The sequence below is a fragment of the Cynocephalus volans genome, chromosome 3 (assembly GCF_027409185.1).
Source record: "Cynocephalus volans isolate mCynVol1 chromosome 3, mCynVol1.pri, whole genome shotgun sequence".
NCBI classification, from domain to species: Eukaryota; Metazoa; Chordata; class Mammalia; order Dermoptera; family Cynocephalidae; genus Cynocephalus; species Cynocephalus volans.
The window spans coordinates 20,177,697-20,197,704 of NC_084462.1; the positions used below are offsets into that span (position 1 = coordinate 20,177,697).

The window sequence follows — 20,008 nt, forward strand, 5'->3', positions numbered from 1 at the left end:
TTATATTGTTTAGATTACGGCCTCTGTACTCGCTACTGTTTGGGGTGGACCATTCTGTTGTGGGGGCTATCCTCCGCATTCACTGTAGAATGTCTACTAGTGCCTCTTGCATTTACCCACTAGATGTCAGTAGTACTCCCCACAAATTGTGACAACCAAAAATTATTGCCAATTTTTTTTGGCGGGGGGGAGGGGGGGGTGAGCAAAATCGCTCCTAGTTGAGAATCACTGGTTTTGCTCTTCTACATATTTAGTGAAACAGAGGCCACAAAGCAGCAAACCCCATCAGCTCCCAAGGGTTGGCATTAGCTTGAAGCTGTCTGGCCTACCCACCGTCACACTTCTGCACCACCTGGCCCCTTCCAAGACGTATGATTCTTAGGTGTTGGGTAAGGCAGGGGACAGTTGCTCTGTTTCACAAGAGGGAACAAAGGTAAAACTATGTCACCTCCTTCACCTTCCAACAATCCAGATTTGCTGAGGCTCTCAACTGACAGCCAGGGGATGCCTAAGTGACCTCAAAACCAGACGTTACTGGGTCAATTGTGTCCCCCTGCAATTTAATATGCTGCAGTCGTAACCCTCAGTACCTCCGAATGTGAAGACAGGTTCTTTGCAGAGGTAATCAAGTTAAAGTGATGTCATTGGGATGGGCTCTAATCCAATATAGTAGTCCCCCCTTATCCACAGGGAGTATGTTGCAAGACCCCCAGTAAATGCCTGAAATCATGGATAGTACCAAACTCCATATATCAGTTTTTTCCTGTTTATACATATCTATGATAGAGTTCCATTTATAAATTAGGCATAGTAAGAGATTCGCAATAACTAATAATAAAATAGAACAATTATAACAATATGGTACAATGAAAGTTATGTGAATGTGGTCTCTCTCTCTCTCAAAATATCTTATTATTTTCAGACCTCTATTGACCTCTGGTAACCGAAACCACAGGAAGTGAAACCACAGATAAGGAAGGACTACTATAAGACTCGTGTCCTCACAGGAAGGGAAATTTGGACATAGAGACACACGTGGAGGGAAAACTACATGAACAGACACAGGGAGAAGACAGCCATCTCCAAGCCTGGAGAGAGCCTGAAACAGATTCTCCCTCATAGCCCTCAGAAGGAACCAGCCCTGCTGACACCTTGATCTCAGCAACTTCTGGCCTCCAGAACTGTGAGACAATAAATTTTTTCTTGTTGAAACCGCCCAGCCTCCGGTAAATTGTTACGGCAGCCCCAGCAAACTAATACAACAGACTGTGGCTTTACCACTATAAAGGGGACGTGAAGGCTGGTGGTGACACCATGAATCAGGAGGCGGGGCTGCACTGAATGCCAGCCAGAGCAGGCTGGAGTGCACAAGGGGAGAGGGTAAAGGGGGGCAACAGCCCCCAAACCAGGAGACCCGTGGGCTGCAGCCCGGGGGGGGGTTCCGGACACCTCCATGACTTCAAGTTCCTCCCTTCTCAGTCCCCATGGAAACCCACCACCATTGGGGAGGATCAAGGAAATTTTCATTTTCTTCTAGAAAAAAATTTTTTTTCTATTGAACTATTTTAATGATCTGACAAAAGAAGCAGTGAACTTCAGAACAACAAAACAGAGCCCAAGGAGTATGGGGGCATCTCCCACAGGGGCCAACTGAAGCTTTGCCTTTCCAAGCTTCCTGGGGGCCATCTGACTGTGACAATCAAAATGCCTTGAAAGTGTGGCCTTGTTTTAACCCAACAATTCTACCTCTGGAGATATAACCCGAGGAAAATCAGAGATACGGACAAAGATTTTTTTCCAAAGATAATCATCACATTATTTCCAGCAACAAAAATAATGATAATAATAATAATAATAAAGGCAAACAAAAATGCCTGACAATCTAGGATTGGGTCATCAAAGACCAGGGAGTCCACTGGGAAGAAAACTGGGTACTCACTGAAAAAAGGTTTTTTAAAAATTCACAGCTTTGAAAAATGTTTAATAAAGAACATATTAAGTAAAAAGGCCTGGTTACAGAAGATTATTTACAAGATGATCTTAATTTTAGAAGTAAATATGTGCGTACGTGTGTAGAAAAAGTTTTAGAGGAAATATACAAAGCCCTGGCAAGCATATTATTATCTCTTCAGCAGCTGTTGCCTGGGTCCCTCCTCCGTGCGAGGTTCTGGGACCATGGCTGCCACAGGCACTTCACACAGTCTTGGAGCCCCTCCATTTTCTATGTTGAACATCAGATGTTTTGTGCCCAGCCCAAAATTCACTGCCTCTTTGGCTGAGGCAACCGTTCTCTTTTGAGGACCACTACTCCCTACGTGCTGGAGGTAACACACCCTCAATCAAAGGATGAGTCCCTGATCAGCCCAATCCATCTCCCTCGTGCTGGGGTTTGCTGCTACGAAAAGTATAAGACCTAGTCAGACAATGAGAGTGAATCTCATCTCGGCATTTTTGCCAGAGCTGCCAGGAGAGAGGTGGTTTCTTTCATCATGCTGCTGAGCTGAGCAGGCCCACGGGCCTGGGGGGAAGTGCTGGAGCCCCCCAATGAGGACAGTGAGCCGGTCCTGAATGAGGCAAATAGAGAAAAACGTAGAACAGGCAGAAGGAGGGAAAGAGAGACTGGGGGAAGTGGGTGTGCGAGAAAAGAGAAACTCCTGATGACTTGGTTTGAGCACCTAGATTTTTCAGCCATTCCTGAAATTACATAATTACTGCTGGACTTTGATTCCATAAGCCAAAACATTCCCTCCTGCCTCGTTCCAAGCCAGTTTAAATGAAAGTTTCTGTCCCTGCAACCCAAAGATTCCCGCTAATACAAAACACATCACTGGCAGATTGAGGAGAAATTTCACCACCAGGAAACCCACAGATTGGCTGCATGACAACGTCAGTGTACTTAAAAGTATTCACCTGGATGCTTAAAAATGGTAAAATGATCAAGATGGTACATTTTGTCTTATGTATTTTACCTCTATCTACCTATCTATCTATCTATTTTAAAAGATGACCAGTAAGGGGATCTTAACCCTTGACCTGGTGTCGTCAGCACCACGCTCTCCCAAGTGAGCTAACCTGCCATCTCTATATAGGGATCCGAACCCGTGGCCTTGGTGTTACCAGCACCACACTCTCCCAAGTGAGCTACGGGCCGGCCCATACCACAATTTTTTTAAATAACCATGAATAAATCATATTCCAAGGGTTTTCAAAAAATTTTTTTTTTAATTTTACAAAAATTTAAAAAAAAAAAAAAAAAAAGAAGAACCTACAGAACCCAACTGCAGAGCACTCTCACCTCCCACCTCCTGGCTCCTCCTTTCCAGCTCCAGCTCTGCAATCTCACTCAGCAGGGTGATGCCATGTAGGAAGCTCTGCTCCAGCACCAGGCTCTGAGCTGCTTCCAGCTTCTCCAAAGCCTGGGCTCCAGCACCTGGGGACAGAAGAGGCCTGGCCTGGGGCAGCTCCGCAGCTGCTGCCAGGGCGTTCATGCCGGCCAGTGGGTCTTCCAGGCTGGGCAGGAACAGGTCAGAGCTCGCCTCCTCCAGGTAACAGGTGCCACTGGATACAGGTGCAGCCTCCTGGGTCTCCAGACTCAGGCACTGTCCCTCCATGGCAGGCACATCACACTCTGACAGTTCTGGTCTGGGCTGGGGCTCGCTCGGGGTCGCCTGGGCCAGGCCTTCCTCGGGCACTGCCTTCACCACAGGCAGCTCCATAGGCACATCAAGGGGCACCTCCACCGGCTCCTCCTTAGCCTCAACCAGCATCTGGGGCGTCAGCCGCGCCCCCAGATCCAGGGCAGCCGCATGGGATTCTGTCCGGCCTGGCGAATCCACTTGTGCATCAGCCCCCTCCACAAAGTCTGGGCACTCGGAGGGTTCTGCACACCCCTGTCTGGAGGCACTCAGCACCTGGGCCTCCAGAAGACCCCCTCCGCAGCTGCCCGAGGGGCTCTGGGCTGCCATGGCTTCCGTGGCAGGCAGTGGCAGTGGTGACTCTGGCAGGGGCAGCTCTGCAGGGCCCTCATCCATGTCCTCCACCTCTGCCTTCACCTCCCGTTCGGCCAGCTGCTCTTCCTCAGGGTCCTCCCGCAGTGGCTCCGGGATCTTGGAGGGCGACAAGCGGATGGGCTTGTCTTCGGGCGAGAGTGCCAAGCGCTCAGGCCCATCCGCTGGGAGTGGCACGTCAGGGGCCAGGCCGTCTGCATCAGCGGCCGCTGTGGGTTGCAGCAGGAATGGGTAGGGCCTTCCGTAGTGCGGCGGCAGGGCTTGAAACGGGTACCTGGGGGAGATATCTGCCGAGGACACTGAGGGTCAGCATAGCACTCCCAGTGGTCTGGCATTCCCCCATTCCCACCAACACCTACCCTCCACCCAAGACAGAGACCCAGGACACAGCCACCCTCTGCTTCACCGGCAGCAGGGCTGGGAGCTCTTCAGGTGGCATCTGAGAAACCTCAGAGCGCTTCTCCATGTCTGGGCCACAGAGAGAAAAATCACCCACCATCTCGTCTCCAAAGGCCTTGTGGTCTCAAAGGCAAAAACCGCAGTCCTCTCTCTTGCTCCCACCTCCAGCAACCAGCGCAAGGCTGGGCCAGTAGCAATTGCTCGATAATGTCCGTGAAGACCCAAAACAGACCCCACCAAGCCTCCATCCCACAAGAACCTGCTGCCCCACATCATGCAAGCAGTTGTGCAAAATGTAAGAGTGAGACAGTTCTGCCTCCCACTGCCCCCAAGGGCAGTTTCCCCATGAGCGGGGCTGTGTGCGCCGAGTCTTTACAGCATCTGCAGACCCACACAGACCTGGGCAAGGCTGTAGATGCTCACATGGAACCTGACCAAGGGGAGAAGCCTGGAGCACTCCTCACGGGCCAGGCACTTGACAGGAACATCACACAGAATCCCCTCACAGAGGGGCAGCCACTTGCCCAACCTTACACAGCACTGGTGCCAGAATCTGAATCTGATCCCAAGTCCTCCAAGTGCGAGCTCACAGTGTCTTAATAGCCCCTGCGGAGGAGGAATACAAGTCCCAGCCCCCAAAGCCACCTGCTGAAGGTCCCCACTGACACGGGACATGGGAAGAACGTGTGTGTGTGCACACGGCACACTGCCAAGCGGGGATGGGGCCTAGAACTCTCTGTTCTGTCATTACCAACATGGTAACAGCACTGACTACGTGTTTTACAGGTCTGGCTTTGGTTAATGCTCGAAACAACTCTTTATGGAGTAGGTCCTAATAATACACCCATTTTCCCTGAACTGCCACTGAAGGAGAGCTGCAGAGACTGACTGTGCGCTCATGCATTCATTCCAGAATCTAGCAGCAGGCCAGTACACAGCAGGTACTCAATAGAGACAGAATGAATGAATAAACAAGTAAATAAACAGATAAGGGATCAGTTTCTCTGGCAGTCAGAACTGACTACACATTCACACACACCCTGGGGTCTCAACCACGCTCCTACCTGAGAACAAGGCCTGGAAGGGGCTGGGGGCTTCCTTCTCCAACTCCAAGTCTTTCTTCTCAACAACATTTTCAGGTGCCTCCTCCTTGCGGGTGATGCCAGGGGTGGGTGGCGGGGAGGCGGGCGGTGGGCTGGTGGGATGGGAGCTGGGCGTGGCAGGGTAGGCATAGGTGGGTGGCTTGGAAACGTCCTCCAGCTTCTGGATGACCTTGGCCTTCAGGGCAGCCACAGGGGATACGCGGGGAGACGGCGGTGGGCTCACAGCCTTGCCATAGGTGCCCGCGGGGCCAGCAGACAGGCCGGGGGGCTTCCGAGGCAGCAACCCTGGGCCTGCAGCAGCCAGGCCGGCTTTGCCCGAGGCCTCAAGGCTCCGCTTGCTCACCTTCTCCTCCATCTCCGCCCGATGTTCTTGGGCCTTCAGCCGCTCCTGCTGGGGAGGGGGCCGCAGGCAAGGTCAGTGTGGTTGGAGCCACCATCCAGCACCTCCCCTGTCTCGGGGGTCCCCCAGCCTGGGGAGAACCTCAGGCAGGGTCCAGGATCCAGACTACCCACCCCCTCCCCATTCCATCACAGTACGCATGTAACAAGTACAGTGTTCTGTGCAGAACCCCACGAGGCAGGGCTGGGGGTGGGGGGCAGAGCCTCAGTGGACCTAAAGCCCCTTCCCTCCAGAACTGGTGGGAGACCTCTTTCTCGACCCTGGCCCTGCTAGGACCCTCACAGTCAGGGAGAGGGGGTCGGGTGGAGACATGAGGCTCCTGAAGATGAAGGGGCGGCCCCACGCCCAGGCCCCTTCCCAGCGTTAGGACAGCTGCCTTCGCAGAGTGCTCACTACCTGCTGTGCACTTTCCTGCTCAAAACACCTCCCTCAAAGGGGGCAGGAGGAGTCTGTTCCTGTTTTTGATGCCAAAATGGAAGGGAGGGAGCCAGGCTGATGACAGCCATCATCTAACTGGGGCCAGGCAGTTAGCACATAAATACACACAGCTGAAATGCTCAAGGACTAGCTACTCTTATGATTATTAAACCACATTTAACAACCCAATGACCAGCACCTCTGTTTTCTGGAGGAGAACATTTGAAGCCCAGAGAAGTGAAGTCACTTGCCCAAGGGCACACAGCCAGGCCTGGCAGTGCTAAAATTGAAAGCCAGGGCTGGGGACCCAAGAACTGTTTACTACAGGTATCACCCAGCCTGACCTCTCCAGAGTAGCCACTGTGCAAGGGAGGAGGGGACAAGGCCAAGCGAAAGACAGACATCCCAGAACGCCTTCAACTGTGAACTTTAGGGAGTCCAACCACACGCAGGAACCCCTCACATCCCCTGTACTATGGGACCAGGCAACTTGGGTGTCAGGAGGCCAGCCCTGGCCCAAGAGGGGAGCCCAGGGCCATCAAGAAGGCAGCAGCCAGGCCTCCTGTGCCTGCTCTGAGAGGCCACCTGGAGAGAAGAGGCCAGCCTGGGTTCAGGCAACAGTGGGAGCCCACTGGGATCCTTTCTGTGTCCAATCCAGACTTCCCCACTCCACAAGGTGACCTCTGCCTTGGTTTCTCCACTCTCCCTGTGCCCTGCTCCTGCCAGGCTCCATCAATCTCTGGGCCTTTGCTCACACTGCCCCCTCTGCCTGGAGGGTCTTCCATGGCTGATTCCTTCAGCTCTCTGCTCAAACATCACCTTCTCCAGGAAGCCCTCCCTGACCACCCACCTCTCTGCTATTTCCTCCCTCAAGGTCTGTAAATGTGTGGAGTTTCTGCTGGTTAACTTGTCGGCCTCACCACTGATAGGGGCTCTAGGAGGGGGCTCACTGCATGATCCCTGACTTACCACCAGCTGGGCACTCCTCTGCAGTTCCAGGGCCTGGGCCGCCTGCTGCTGAAGGTACAGGAACTCTTGCTGCCGCAGGAAATGCTGCTGGGAGAAGAGCTGCAGCTGCTGGGCATGGTGCAGGGGGCTGCGGCCCGGCGGATACAGAGCAGGCCAGAGGGGTGGCACCGCGGCCCGCTCCATCAGCTCCGCTGGGGAGACAGACAGACAGTGGGCTGCACCTGTGTCCTGACACTGCTCCAGTCTCCCTGCCACCCATTTACAGATGGGGAAACTGAGGCCCACAGAGGGGGCATCCACACAGGTGCAGAGCTGGGCTCTGCTGGGCCTCTGGTTGCTTCCTGGGGCCCAGGACACCTGTCTTTTCCACTTGCCACATGTGCACTACACCCCATGCCCGGGAAACACAAGTCCTGTCCACACTCCAAATGGGAGGTCCCCAAGACCTACAGCTGGAGCTCACCAACATGCAGACTTATGGTCTGCAGAGTGGATTCCCACAGGGATGGGGGCACCAGGTGGGGGGTTCAAGCTGCCCACCGAGAGCTGCCCTGCTCTGGTTCTCCTGATGGGGTTTCTAGGAAACAATTCATTGAAACAAGGACCCCAAGGCTTAACATGTGGGAACCACTGCCATTAGATCATTCTCTCTCAGCCCTAGTCTGCCTCCCATCCCACTCTGCTGGGCCACCAGGGACAGTCTCGCTGGGCAAAATCAGCCGCAGCCCCTGCCCAACACCACAGGGTGTCCACTTACCAAAATGAGGCAGGTGATCACTGGGAATGACCACCAGCTGGCCCGACTGGGGGTCTCTGACAAATTGGTAGGCCGATGGCAGGGAGCCTCCCAGGCCAGGTGGAAATGCAGGTGCCATGCCCTGGTGCAGAGAAGGGGGGCCCAAGCCTAGGAGGAGAAAACCAGTCCCACGTCAGTGCTGGAAAGCCCCAGACCGTCCGAGGGCAGCCCCAGGACCAGCACCCCACCTTTGGGTCCAGCCCAGCCCTACACTGCCCAGATCCCCAGTCCCAGAACATCCTGCATTCTCCAGGAGGAAGCCAAGGGGGCAGGAGTGGTAGCTGACTGCAAACAGACCCACAGAGCCCCCTGCTGTTGAATGGCACCTGCCCCAAATGGGCAAGGCGGGGGAACCCTATGAGGCAAATACCATTATAATTCCATCTTTAGATAAACATGGGAGCTGAATTATGAAGAGGAGAGAAAGCCTAGCCCAGGCTTCCCAGCCAAGGGATCGCAGGGGCCAGATCTGAGCTCCCATCCTGACACCTGTCCACCTTCCTCCAGAAAAAAGGGGTCCCCCTGCCCCACACTCACCGTAGTGGTGTCCAGCAAGCCACATGGATGTGCTACCTGAGCGTGGCAGCCAGGGGTGTGTGGCCAGGTGGGCTGCAGGGTCAGCAGACCAGCGACCCGAGCCTGCCAGCGCCGGGCCCCCAGTCACCATGAGGTTGGGGTTCAGGCCATTAGGAGCACAGCTGGTCGGGTGCAGGCGGGCCAGGTCAGCCAGCTCCTTACTTTCTCTGGAATGGGGATACAGAGGCATTGGCGGCAGCCTAGACGGCCCCAGGGTCAGGGGGAGAGCAAGGGTATCATCCCAAGGAGGTGGGGGTCACCCAGGCCATCTGTCAGGACAACCACCATAAAGAAGTGAGTTCTCAGGCTCAGAAAAGAAGGGCCCCACCCCAGAGCCTTCCAAACTCAGTGGAAAGGGGCAGGGGGTACCACCTGGCCCAGGTCCTCAACCAGGGCTACATCAGCTCTCAGGACCTCAGCATCGACGGTCACGAGGCCAAGCCCACCTGGGGTCATCTAGTTGACCCTCACCCCCAGGGGCTTCCAGACCACACACGCCCAGCTGCCCCCAAGCACTCACCTGAGCAGCTTCTCCTGGTCCCGGTCCAGCCGCCCCCCGAGCAGCGGTTCTTCCCGGTGCCTGGCCCGATCGTCCGCACAGTCATCATCAGCCCGGCTGTGTCCTGGACAGCCAGGCAGAAGTGAGCCCACAGCCCCCCCAGCCCACCCCACAGGCCTCCCACTTAGCTCCCCTCCCCTACTGCCCTCACCCCTTCCTGGGACCCTCAGAGCCTCCAGCAAGCCCTCCAGAGCCATCCACGTGGTTTCTTCAGCCTGGAACACCTTTCCTTACAACTCACCAAGTTCCTCTTAAACCCCACTAAGGGGTCCTCTGTGCCAAGAAACCTCCCCTCCATCACCTTCATCCCCAGCCTCACCCCTGCCACAGACACTGCCTCTGTCACCTGTACAGACAACTGTGGCAATAATTAGACCTATAGCCATGCGTATTACAATAAAATATTGTAAAACATATCACAATAAAACGTGAGGCCAAGCATTACTCACTAACACTGTTTCAATGACGGAAAGGCAAGTTCTGGGGTGGAGATTGGGGAGGACATGGCAGGGTCAAGATGGATGGGAAACCACAACCCCAAAAAAGTGGCATCGTCATTTGGAAGCACAGCCAGACTGGGTCATGGGAAACCAGCCACCAGACTGAGATCCACACGGTTCTGTCTACTCCAAGACAATATAAATACACATAGCTAATTTTTAAAAAATCAAAATAGAAAAGTAAAAGCAAAGAACACTATCCACTTGGGGGGCAGTGGCCATGTCCCCAGAGCGATGCCACCTGGCTTGCCCATCCATGCCCTCGGTCCAGCAGCACCTCCCATGAGCTCCTCACCCCTACCCACATAGCAGAGAAGGTGGGTCCCTGAGTCCCAGGCCCGGCACATGGCCAGTTACTAACAGGGAGGGGACAGCAAGCAGAGGAGGGGTAGGAGCCCATGAAGGGCACCATCTGTCCCTCATTGTCCCTCCTTGTCCCTGCCATACTGTCCCAGCCCCTCTTCCTGGTGTTCACAGTGTAAGCCAGCAGTCGGTAAACACTGGGCAGGCAAGGGCACGTGAGGCAGCCTGCCGTTGGCCGTACAGGCCACACCACTGTGTGGCTGAGAAACACCTGCTCATCAGTTCTCGGGGCACCATTCGCCATGGTTTAGGTCTGGCTTATTATTCCCTCTCAGGGTCCCTGGGGATGCAAGGGAGAGGGGTGGGCGGGGGGCTGATGCCCACCCACCCACACAGGGCTGCTGTGGGCAATGACAGCAGTCAGCCAGGATCCCACCAGCCTTGCACTCTCAGGACCATTAGCAACCGTCTCAGAGGGAGGCGGCTCTCAGTACCCCCCAGCCCAGAGATATGATTCTACTGGAAGTGAGGTCCCCACCAGAGCGTCCTCATTCGGGTCTACAGCAGTGCCTTGCTAATGACCCTTGTGAGCAAAGATCCCACTTGGAATGCAGCCATCGAGTGTCTTTCCCTCGTCTCTCCAGGAGCTCCTGAAGAGCAGAGCCCCCAGGAGAGGCTCAAGGATGCTGGTCCTCTAGGAAAGTGGGGACCCGCCAGTGCCAGAGCCAGAGGAGAGAAGCCCAGAGAGAGAACACAGCCACACAAGCCCAGACACCCGTGGACCAAGCTCATGGGGGACAGCCAGGCAACGAAGCATGGGGAGGGGGAGCATCACTAGAGACAGCTGGAGATGGGCTGCCACAGCCACATGGTACAAGCCTCAGAGGCCACCTAGAAGTTCTGGAGGTGGGCCATGGACAACAGGGGACCACCGTGCACTTTTAAACAATGAAGTGGACTGTCCAGCAAGGCAGGGCAGGCAAGGAAGACTGTCTCCCCGCCTTGCCCGACTCCCTGTCTTCCTGCTAAATCATTCTCCACCAGGCCACAGTCAGCAGAGGCGATGGGCAGACACTTCAGTTATGCCAGTGTGAAGTCGCATGAAAGACAGACAAGAGGGTGGGGAAGCTGAGAGCCAAAGGGCAGTGTCACCTGCAGTTTGGGGTGAGCCAGCCAGGGTTCCCCTGGCCAACCTCGGCAATGTGGCTCCTGTATCAAAGCAGAGCCTGGGCCCACACCGCCCCCCTTAAGCAAGACCACTAAGAAGAATGGCAGGACTGGAAGGGGCCCTGCCCCTGGACCCCAGGGGGGAAATTGAGGCCCAGAAGTGCAGCAGTGAGCTTCAGGCAGGGCTGGGGCATGGAGGGCCACCCCAGAGACCCCAGGCTGTGCTGAGAAATCAGGGCAGGTACTCAAGCTTCCTACTCCCAGAGGAGACAGGTGCCCAGGCCTATGGACTCCCAAGAGTTTGGCCACCTGAGGCGGCCATCCTCATGCCTGCACGGTCCTCTTGGAGGCTGGGACAGCCTTTGGGCACAGTGCCCCTTGTGCTCCCAGAAGGGACAGGTGCTTGGAGTGCAAACTGGGCTTGGCCCCAAACCCTCCGTCCTCCTGGCCCTGAACACCTCTCCACGGCCCTGGCTGTCACTGCCCACTGCCTCAAGGGTTTCCCATCCCAGGTGCCACCTGCCACCAGAAACCTGCCTGTTGCCTGGTCCCATCTCGGAGAACTCGCCATCTCCAGGGACACTAGGTCCAGTCCACTCCCTACAAATTTGGTTAGTCTCCCAAAGAAACATGAAATGCCTACATACTTCAACCCTGTGATCAGCTGGGCTCCAGCTCAACCCTCATCATTCCAAGGCTCCCTGTCCCCTCTAAACACTGCTCACACCTGTCACCCCAAAGAATCAGGCCCCTGCCCTGAGCCTGGCTCGGGGGGCCCAGCCAGCCTCTCAAGTGTGCCCCCAGACTCTCTGCACTCCAGCCACATATGTCCCTTCCCTACCTTGGGGACACATACAAATGCTGTTCCCTCCACTCAGAGTGTCCTTCCCCCAGACTATTCAACCTCCCCTGTCAGGGAGCAGCTTCAAACGGCACCTCCTCCAGGAAGCCCTCCCTGACCACCTTCCCTCCATCATACTCCCTTGTATATCTCCCTCACAGCACTGACCACAACATGCAGCTATTCTGCTTATTGGTTGGTCACCATCTGTCTCCTCATCAGACTGTGCACTGCTCTGGTCCAAACAGTGCTGGGTGGCTGTCTACCTCTCCCTGCACAATGCCTGACCAACAGGAGGAGCTCAATAAACACATGCTAAGTGAAATGAATGGATGGATTCATGCAGATATATACAGCGGGAATGCCAAGTGCAAAGGCCCTGAGGCAGGAAGGTGCCAAGGAACAATGAGGAGGCCATGGTGGCTGGAGAGAGTAAGCAAAGAGCAGGCAGGGGGGTGAGGTCACAGATGCAGTGTTGGGGGGCAGAGGGACACAGGCCATGTAAGGGAATATGGTTTAGATTTTGTTCAAGGAGAGAGGGGAAGCCAGAGGAAACTCTGAGCAGGAATGCGACATGATCTGATTGGGGTTTTGAAAACTTCCGTCTGGCCAAGAAGGGCCCATCCACCTTTCTATGCCGAGCTCAAGGATGAGGACCAGGTGAGCGCCCCCCAAGCCCCTCCCTCAGGGAGTTCCGAGCCTGGCGAGGGGAACAGCTCCTCGGGAGGCAGGCATGTAGCGCACAGGTTCAGCCCCCTCTGAGGTCCCAGAGACCCAAGACCCCACCCCAGCCCTCAAGGCATGAGAGGCTAGCATTGAACAGCTGCCTCTGTGCCCAACAGAATCCTAGGTACACTAACATATTAACTTATTCATTCGTCACCAACCCAAGGTGGCTCCCATTCCTCATCCCTATCTTCCAGATGAGAAAACTGAGGCACAGGGAGATAAAGAAACCTGCCCCAGTCACATGCTGACAAGAAGTGTCACAGCTGGGATGGGAGTCTGAGTCGGTCTTCCTGACCACTAAGAGGCATGGCCATCCGCAGGCACAGGTGTGTTACTGCCACCATCTACCTGCAGGTCTGCCCTGTAGCCCAGCCTCACCCCAGGGCCCATGGGGATGAGGATGTGCTTCGGCAAAAGCCACCACTGTCCCCACCGGCGACTGCCCCTTCCTGTGTCACATGCTCCACATTTCGGCCATTATATGCCCGAGGCCCGGGCTGAAGCTGGTTCCCATGGCAACCCTCTCCTGGACTCCATCTGAGCATTTTGCCAGATACAACTGCCACGTATCAGGCCTACACATTGCTCTCTAGTGGGGAGACAGGAGGGAGGCCCCAGCAGACTTGTCACCAACACCATTGCTGACACCCACCTCTGCCCCACCAAGCCCCCTATGGCAGCACCCTCAGCTCTGCCCAATGTGATGGCAGAGGAGAGACACACCCTCCCAGCCCCTCCCTCCCAGATCTGGTCCCCAGTTTGCCTCCACCATAGAGGTAACAAGCAAACAAAGAGATGGGAGAGACAGGCCCCAGTTTAGGTTTCAAGCTCAGCCCTGCCTCATCTCTGCAGGCCTCAGTCTCCCCATCTGTGAATGAAGGCTGGATCTACATAACAACAGAGTCCTGACAGGGTTGCTGGCACACATGAGCTGCTGACTAAATGGCAGGGACTGCTCATATTTGCTGGGCTTCTCAGGTGTCAGGTTCACAGATAGAGGTAATGCACGTCCTTGGTCTATCTCAGGACCCAAGACCCAGATCCTGTGTGAGCACACCCGATGTCTCTCTGGAAGGAGGATCTAGGGCTTATGTGCACGGTCAGACATTCTAAGACCCTGACACCTGAATGTTAGCAGAGAAACAGAAGCCCTGTTTATGAAGCACCTACCGTGCGCCCGTCAGCCCACCTGGAATTAAGCAAATGAAATGACCCAGGGGGCCCAGAGGACTCAAGCCTCTTGTTCAAGGTTACAAAGCTACAAGGGGCAGAGCGAGGATTTGAACCCACTGACAAGGCAGAAGGCTCACTACAAAAAGTAAGAAACTGGGATGAGACCCATGTTGACGCTGCACAGATGACCCAAGCCCCTAACTCCTCCCCTCCCTTCAAGGTCACTCAGCATTGGGGCTGGGCTGCCTAGAGAAAAGCCACCACCTCTTATGGGATTTTTTTCTACAGAGAAAGAATCCAGCCACTTACTTTTCAACCATCAGCACCAACAAAGAGAGGCAGCTTCAGACAAATCCCTGAACATCTCGTCCCAAATCTCCATCTCATCCTCCCACCCTCTCTCTCTCTCTCTCTCACACACACATTCCCTCTCTTGTGCACATACACACTCACAACCCCATGAACACAGAACCCTCAGACACAGGCAGGCTCCAGGATGGGCTCTGGGACCACGAGCCTCCAAAAGGGGTACCAAACCACGTCACATGAGAGAAAGGGCCCAAAGAGATATTCTGCCTCCCAGGGGGGTCCACGGTCCTAAACCTCTGGACAGAAGGGCTTGTTCACCACCCAGCCAGCCACCTCCAATCTCACTTTTTCTATCCCAAAATAAGGCAGGTTCTCATGCAAACCCCTCAGGGTCAGAGGGCTGGCTTCCCTGGCTCCAGGGAGCTCTGCGCAGAGCAAAGGGCTCAGTCAGTCAACAAATATTCACTAACTATCACTCACTCTGAACTATCTATGCTGGATGAAGAGAATTCTGAGACAGACCAGACAGAGCTCCACCTCCTCAACTCCAAGTCCAAGCACTCTGAGGCTGTTCCTGGAATGCAAGGGCATCCAGAACTCAGGAGAAGGTGATACCTGGGCGCTGAGGATGAGCAGACACGGACACGCAGGACCGGGGAGGGCAATGCAGGTGGAAGGTATGGCACCAGATACACAGGGGCCAGCTGGGGCATCAGGCTGCTGTGAAAACAACACTCTTGGGAGATGTGGCTGGAGAGACCCAGGCTCTGGACCCCACACCCAGAGGAGGGGCAGGGGAGCAATGGGCTCGTGCAGGGCAACATGGAGGGGCAGTGAGATGTTCTCTGCAGGGCAGTGTGCACGCAGATCGACAGGGCGGGGGCTGGTGTGAGTCGGAGCGGGCTGTGCCTTACTGAGCTCATCTGGGAGAACAGTGTGGAGACGGTGGGTGTAGCAGGCAGCTGTGATAGGACTTAGCAGTGGTTGCTCATTGGGGACCAAGGACAAAGCCCAGGTGGACACATAGGGACCAAAACAAAGAAGAGTGGGGACCCAGGAGATGTGTATCCAAGGTGCCTAAGCAGCCTAAACGAGTAAAGTCTGGGCGCTGCAGGGAAGGGGGCCCAACACAGAGGCCCAGACTGTGGGCCAAGCATGGGCTCACAGCAGGTAAGTATGGGGCACACGCTGCAGGTTGGGGCAAAGGCTAACCGTTAAGTCACATGAGCAAGGAGCAGCCTTCAGCCCTTACCCCAGCCCTTCCCCCAGCCCGCCGACCCCACACCGCAGCACACTAAAAACAGCCTGAGTCCCCAAACTGGACCCAAATCTAGGTGGGGCCCTTCAGGGCAGACCGACAGGCTCTCTTCTGGGCAGACCAACATGCCACAAATATCAATTCTCCAGAATCCCAGGAGGAATCCCAACAGTAGAATATGCAAGAAACACAAGGAAATGCAACCAACCAACCAAGTTGCAGAAAAATATTCAACCTCATCAGTAACTAAAACAAATGCACCATCTTCCCTACTGAAATTAGCAAGAGTTTTTTGTTTTGTTTTGTTTAATTAAAACACAATCCTAAGGCATCATAAAGTAAAACAGAGACACATACACTGCTAACAGGCATGTAACCCATGTCAAAACCCTAGTCCCTCACACACACATTCACCAAACACCTACTACGTACCAGGCTGCACGCTGGCTAGGTACTGCGGACATGGAAATAGATAAGGCACAGTTTCCTCCCTCAAGAACTTAGAACTGAAGGCTTACTGTTAGTCTTTTCCTAGGAACCTCTATTCTTGGAAACTGACTCAAAATATCATCCAGGCACAAGGCACAAAAATATTCAATGCAACTTTCTGAACACAAAACATTACAGAGGAGAAAAATCAAAATGCCCACCAGGGAAATGGAGAACTGAACCATGGTATATGCTCTCAACAGAATATTAAAGGCCATAAAAATATGATACTTATAAAGAGTTTGCAATAGTAAGGGCAAACAACCTACACTGTAATATGTGAACAATACAGAGGCCCAAAATCGTATGTGCACTAGGAGCTCTGCAGGCAGAAGCAAATTGCACAGGAAAATGAATTCCGAGAAAGATACGAAAGTGCTCAGGGTATTGGGAAAATATAATGGTCCTTTTTCTTCGTTCTCCTTTTCTGCATTTTAGACATTTTTCTATGTGCCTAATGGAAAAAGCAATAAACTTTCAATAGCAGCACAGACCACAAGTGGGATATAAGACAAGTGGTACCAAAGTAGGACCCAGACATACCTTTGACATTGCTCAGTGACAGGGAGCGCTCCTGGTCCGCCAGCCCAGGCCCCAGCCGACCACTGCCACCACTGTCCTTTTGCCGGGCCACAGCCACTGCAATGCCCACTGGCGGGTGTCGCACTTCTGCCTCACCCTGGGCACCAGAACTCTCTCGCCCGAAGGCCTTGGCGCTCTCGGGCCTTTCTGGGTCCCGCTTCAGCTGTCGGGCTGCACCCGCTGCAGGGCCTGCAGGGTGCAGGAGGCGGGCCTGGGCACGAGGGGCACCCGCAGAGGTGGGGGCAGGCTCAGGTTTCATGGTTCCCAGGCCTCCGAAGGGGCTCTTCTTGCCACAGCCGCCAGGGCGCACGGCCACTGCCTCGCGGGTGAAGCTGCCGCTGTACTTGATGAGGCTTTGCATGGCCGAAGCTTCTCCAGGCCCATGGGCCGCGGGGTGCATGTCAGCACCAGGCCGGCCGCACGTGGCCACCGCGCGAGGCAGCGCGCCCCCTGGGTCCAGGTAGGCCTTCTTGGAGACGGCCGCGGCCTCTTCATCGGCCCGGCTGGCGTGGTGGTGCTGCGCGGCCAGCACGGCCATCTGCGTGGTGGCGAAGTTGCCCAGCTCGAAGGGCTTCCACTTGTGGTCAGGGCCAGCGGGTGGGGGCGGCCGCCCGGGCTCCAGGCCGAAGAGCTTGGCGGCCTGCTGGGCACCGGCAGGGCCGCGTGGTGCGCGCTCGCAGGGCCGCGGCTCGGCCTCGGGCTTGAGCAGCTCCTTGGGCGGCAGGTAAGCCCGGGGGTCCGGGGAGGCGCGCGCGGCCCTGGCTGGCGGGGCGTCGGCGGGTGGCGGCCGCTTGAGCGAGCGGATGACCGAGTTCTTCTCGCGCAGGCCCTCGGGCCGGTCCGGTGGCCGCGGGGAGCTGGGTGGCGCCTGCAGGACCCCCGGCCTGCCTGCCTCCCGCTCGCGGGCTCGGGCGTCGCGTGCCTGCGACGCGATCTGGATGGGCCCCGGGCGCTCATCGAAGGCCTCCACGGAAGGCACGAAGGTGGGCGCCACCACGCGGTGCTCACGGCCTGGCTCGCGGAAAACGGTGTAGACGCCGGCGGGCGCGGAGGCGGGGGGTGCTGGCGGCCCCTTGGATGGCGGCGGGGGTGGCGGGGGCAGCGGCGAGGGGCAGGGGCGCGGCCCGGGCAGCAGGGCCTCTGCCCGCCGCAGCAACCGCGCGCTCTCCTCCTGCCGGGCCGCCTCTTTGGCGCCGCCACGGCCAGCGTCGGCCATCAGCAGCCCTGCGTCCCCCACGCCATTGCACATGCTCAGCGCCGACGGCTGCAGCGCGTTCTTGCTTTTTGACTCAGCCAGGAAAGGCGACAAGCGCTCGGCTAGGCGCGTGGGCCCGCGGTCTTGGCGGCCCTCTGCCCTCGCTTCTTGAGTCAGGTCCACCACGCCGCGCGACCCAGCCGCCTCCTCGCGGGCCCGTGGGTCCTTCTTGCCCAACAGTGGAGGTGGCTCCCCACCACGGCCCGCCCGCTCCTTGGCTGGACCTTCCCGCGACAAGCCTTTGGTCGGGGCGCCCGAGGAGTGGCTGCTGGAGGTCCTGGAGGAGGGCGCATGAGAGTGCAGGGTGCCCGGAGCCCCCGGAGCCGGCAGGTAGAAGCCGTCTGTGGAGAAGAACACAACAGTGAGCCAGTGCCACCTCCCACCTCTGCCAGGGCAGAGGGGGACCTCAGAGGGTGCCCTGCAGCCCTAGGACAAGGAAGAGGGACATGCACAGGCAGCCCTTGGGAGGGCAGGCTGTGAAAATGGCTGGAACCAAGTTTAAATCTCACCTTGGCCACCAACTAACTATCCTGAGCCTCAGTTTCCTCATATGTAAAAGGGGGAGAGGCCAAGGGTTAAGAGCTGCCCAGAGGGCCTAACAGGGCTAATGAAGAGAGAATAACTACACCTAGTGAGCCGGTGGGAGCCCTTAGGCACTGAAGTCTCAAAAAAGCATCTTGGGCAAGAGTCTTAGAAAACAAAGCTGGGGAGCTGCCTGGGATACTGGTGAGGGCCCAGAGAAGCCCCTCAGAAGGTCCCTGTGCCACCCGCTCCACAGTCCCCACGGTCTCACCCACTCCTGTCCCCTGACCTTTCTGGGTATCGAAAATGCTGGGCTGGCCCAGCTGGCTGAGGAGGGGGCTCCCACTGCTGGGGGGCTCCAGGTGGTTCAGATGGAGGTAGGATGGGTACAGCCCGCTGGGAAGGTGGGAAAAGCCTGGAAGAGAGAAGAGAAAAGCTGGGCTGGACCACTTCATTACCTCCCACAGGGAGCTTCCTTCCAGCATTTTCATTTTCTTGAAAATTAACTATTTTGGCTGTCAGCCCCCTGGTGCAGGGATCCCTGAGGTTTAACACCAGCTCCCCAGGACCACGCTTGCCCCCCTCCCCAACCCTGGCTCTTTGGGCCTCCCTCCAATCCCAGGCAGTCTTCAGGGGCTTGGTTTCTCCAATCCCCCAGGAAAAGGATCAGAATGGATCCAACTAGAAGGGGATGACAGCAGCTTGCCAAGTACGGTCAACTGCTTTGCCACTGTTATTCTCATTTAAACCTCAAAACAACCTAGGAGGCAGATACTCAATGTCCTTACTTTACAGATAACAAAACTGAGGTTCAGAGAGAACCACTTGCCCAAGGTCATCCAGTGCAGGAGCCTAACTTTGAACCGAAGTCATCAGACTCTACAACTAGAACTCTAAACCTCAGCCCAGCATGGGCCCCTTCTCATCTGTGTGACCCTAGGCTGGTCACTCGCCTCCTATGAAGCTCGGCATACCCAGCATCTGCCGCTGGCAGGTCTCCCAGGCAGGTGCTGCCAGGAAGGAATTCCTCCTGCCAACGGTCCTCCCACCCTCCAGAAAGGCCCCCCAACCAGTGATGCCCAGAATTGGGACGTTGCAGGACAAAGACAGGAAATAGTGGCAGCAGAGAGAGAAGCATGACCCCTAAGAGGGCACACGGGGAAGGGGGCCCAAGAGGCCCTGCTGAGCCTCTTGGCCAGAAGGCCAAGCAGGCAGGCAGATGCTGGGGCACTGGGCATGGGTCCTGATACTCAACATGGGCGGAGGGGTCCTACAAGGGTGACCTGGCTACCCTTGCTGCCTCCAAGGCCAGGGATGCAGACCCTGGCCCTGACCCACTGGGCCGGTGTTTTTACCCCCAGCACCACCTGATAATGACATTAACAACATTTACGTAACAAAAAGGTCCACCAGATACACGTTATCTCACGTAATCATTGAAACAATGCCCAGTGTAAGCATTGGGTCCCTCTGCTCTCTCATCTGTATAATGGGCATAATAGTTCCTATCTCAAGGCTGGTTCTGAGGGTAAAGGAGACTCAAATACACAGTGCCTGGAACAAAGTAAGTACAACATGTGTTTGCTATCATTATTATTCACTAGTATTGTTGCAAAAGAGAAAAGGGCATCTCAGGTAGGACAAAGGACAGGCT

The 20,008-nt window shown here is 55.8% G+C and overlaps 1 protein-coding gene across 6 annotated transcripts in view; it reads right to left on the reverse strand.

Moving 5' to 3' along the window:
- Positions 1–20,008, reverse strand: part of TNRC18 (trinucleotide repeat containing 18) — a 92,328-nt gene that overhangs the window by 47,808 nt on the left and 24,512 nt on the right. For 3 of the 6 annotated variants that reach the window (XM_063089173.1, XM_063089172.1, XM_063089170.1), the window contains 8 exons: positions 18,644–18,769; positions 16,539–18,173; positions 9,188–9,290; positions 8,629–8,834; positions 8,053–8,199; positions 7,296–7,486; positions 5,471–5,900; positions 3,296–4,294 (listed from right to left, as the gene is read on the reverse strand). In XM_063089173.1, the coding sequence (XP_062945243.1) occupies positions 3,296–4,294; positions 5,471–5,900; positions 7,296–7,486; positions 8,053–8,199; positions 8,629–8,834; positions 9,188–9,290; positions 16,539–18,173; positions 18,644–18,769 (3,837 nt within the window). The remainder of the gene's footprint in view (positions 1–3,295; positions 4,295–5,470; positions 5,901–7,295; positions 7,487–8,052; positions 8,200–8,628; positions 8,835–9,187; positions 9,291–16,538; positions 18,174–18,643; positions 18,770–20,008) is intronic. The other 3 variants (XM_063089174.1, XM_063089171.1, XM_063089175.1) reach the window with 2 other exon arrangements.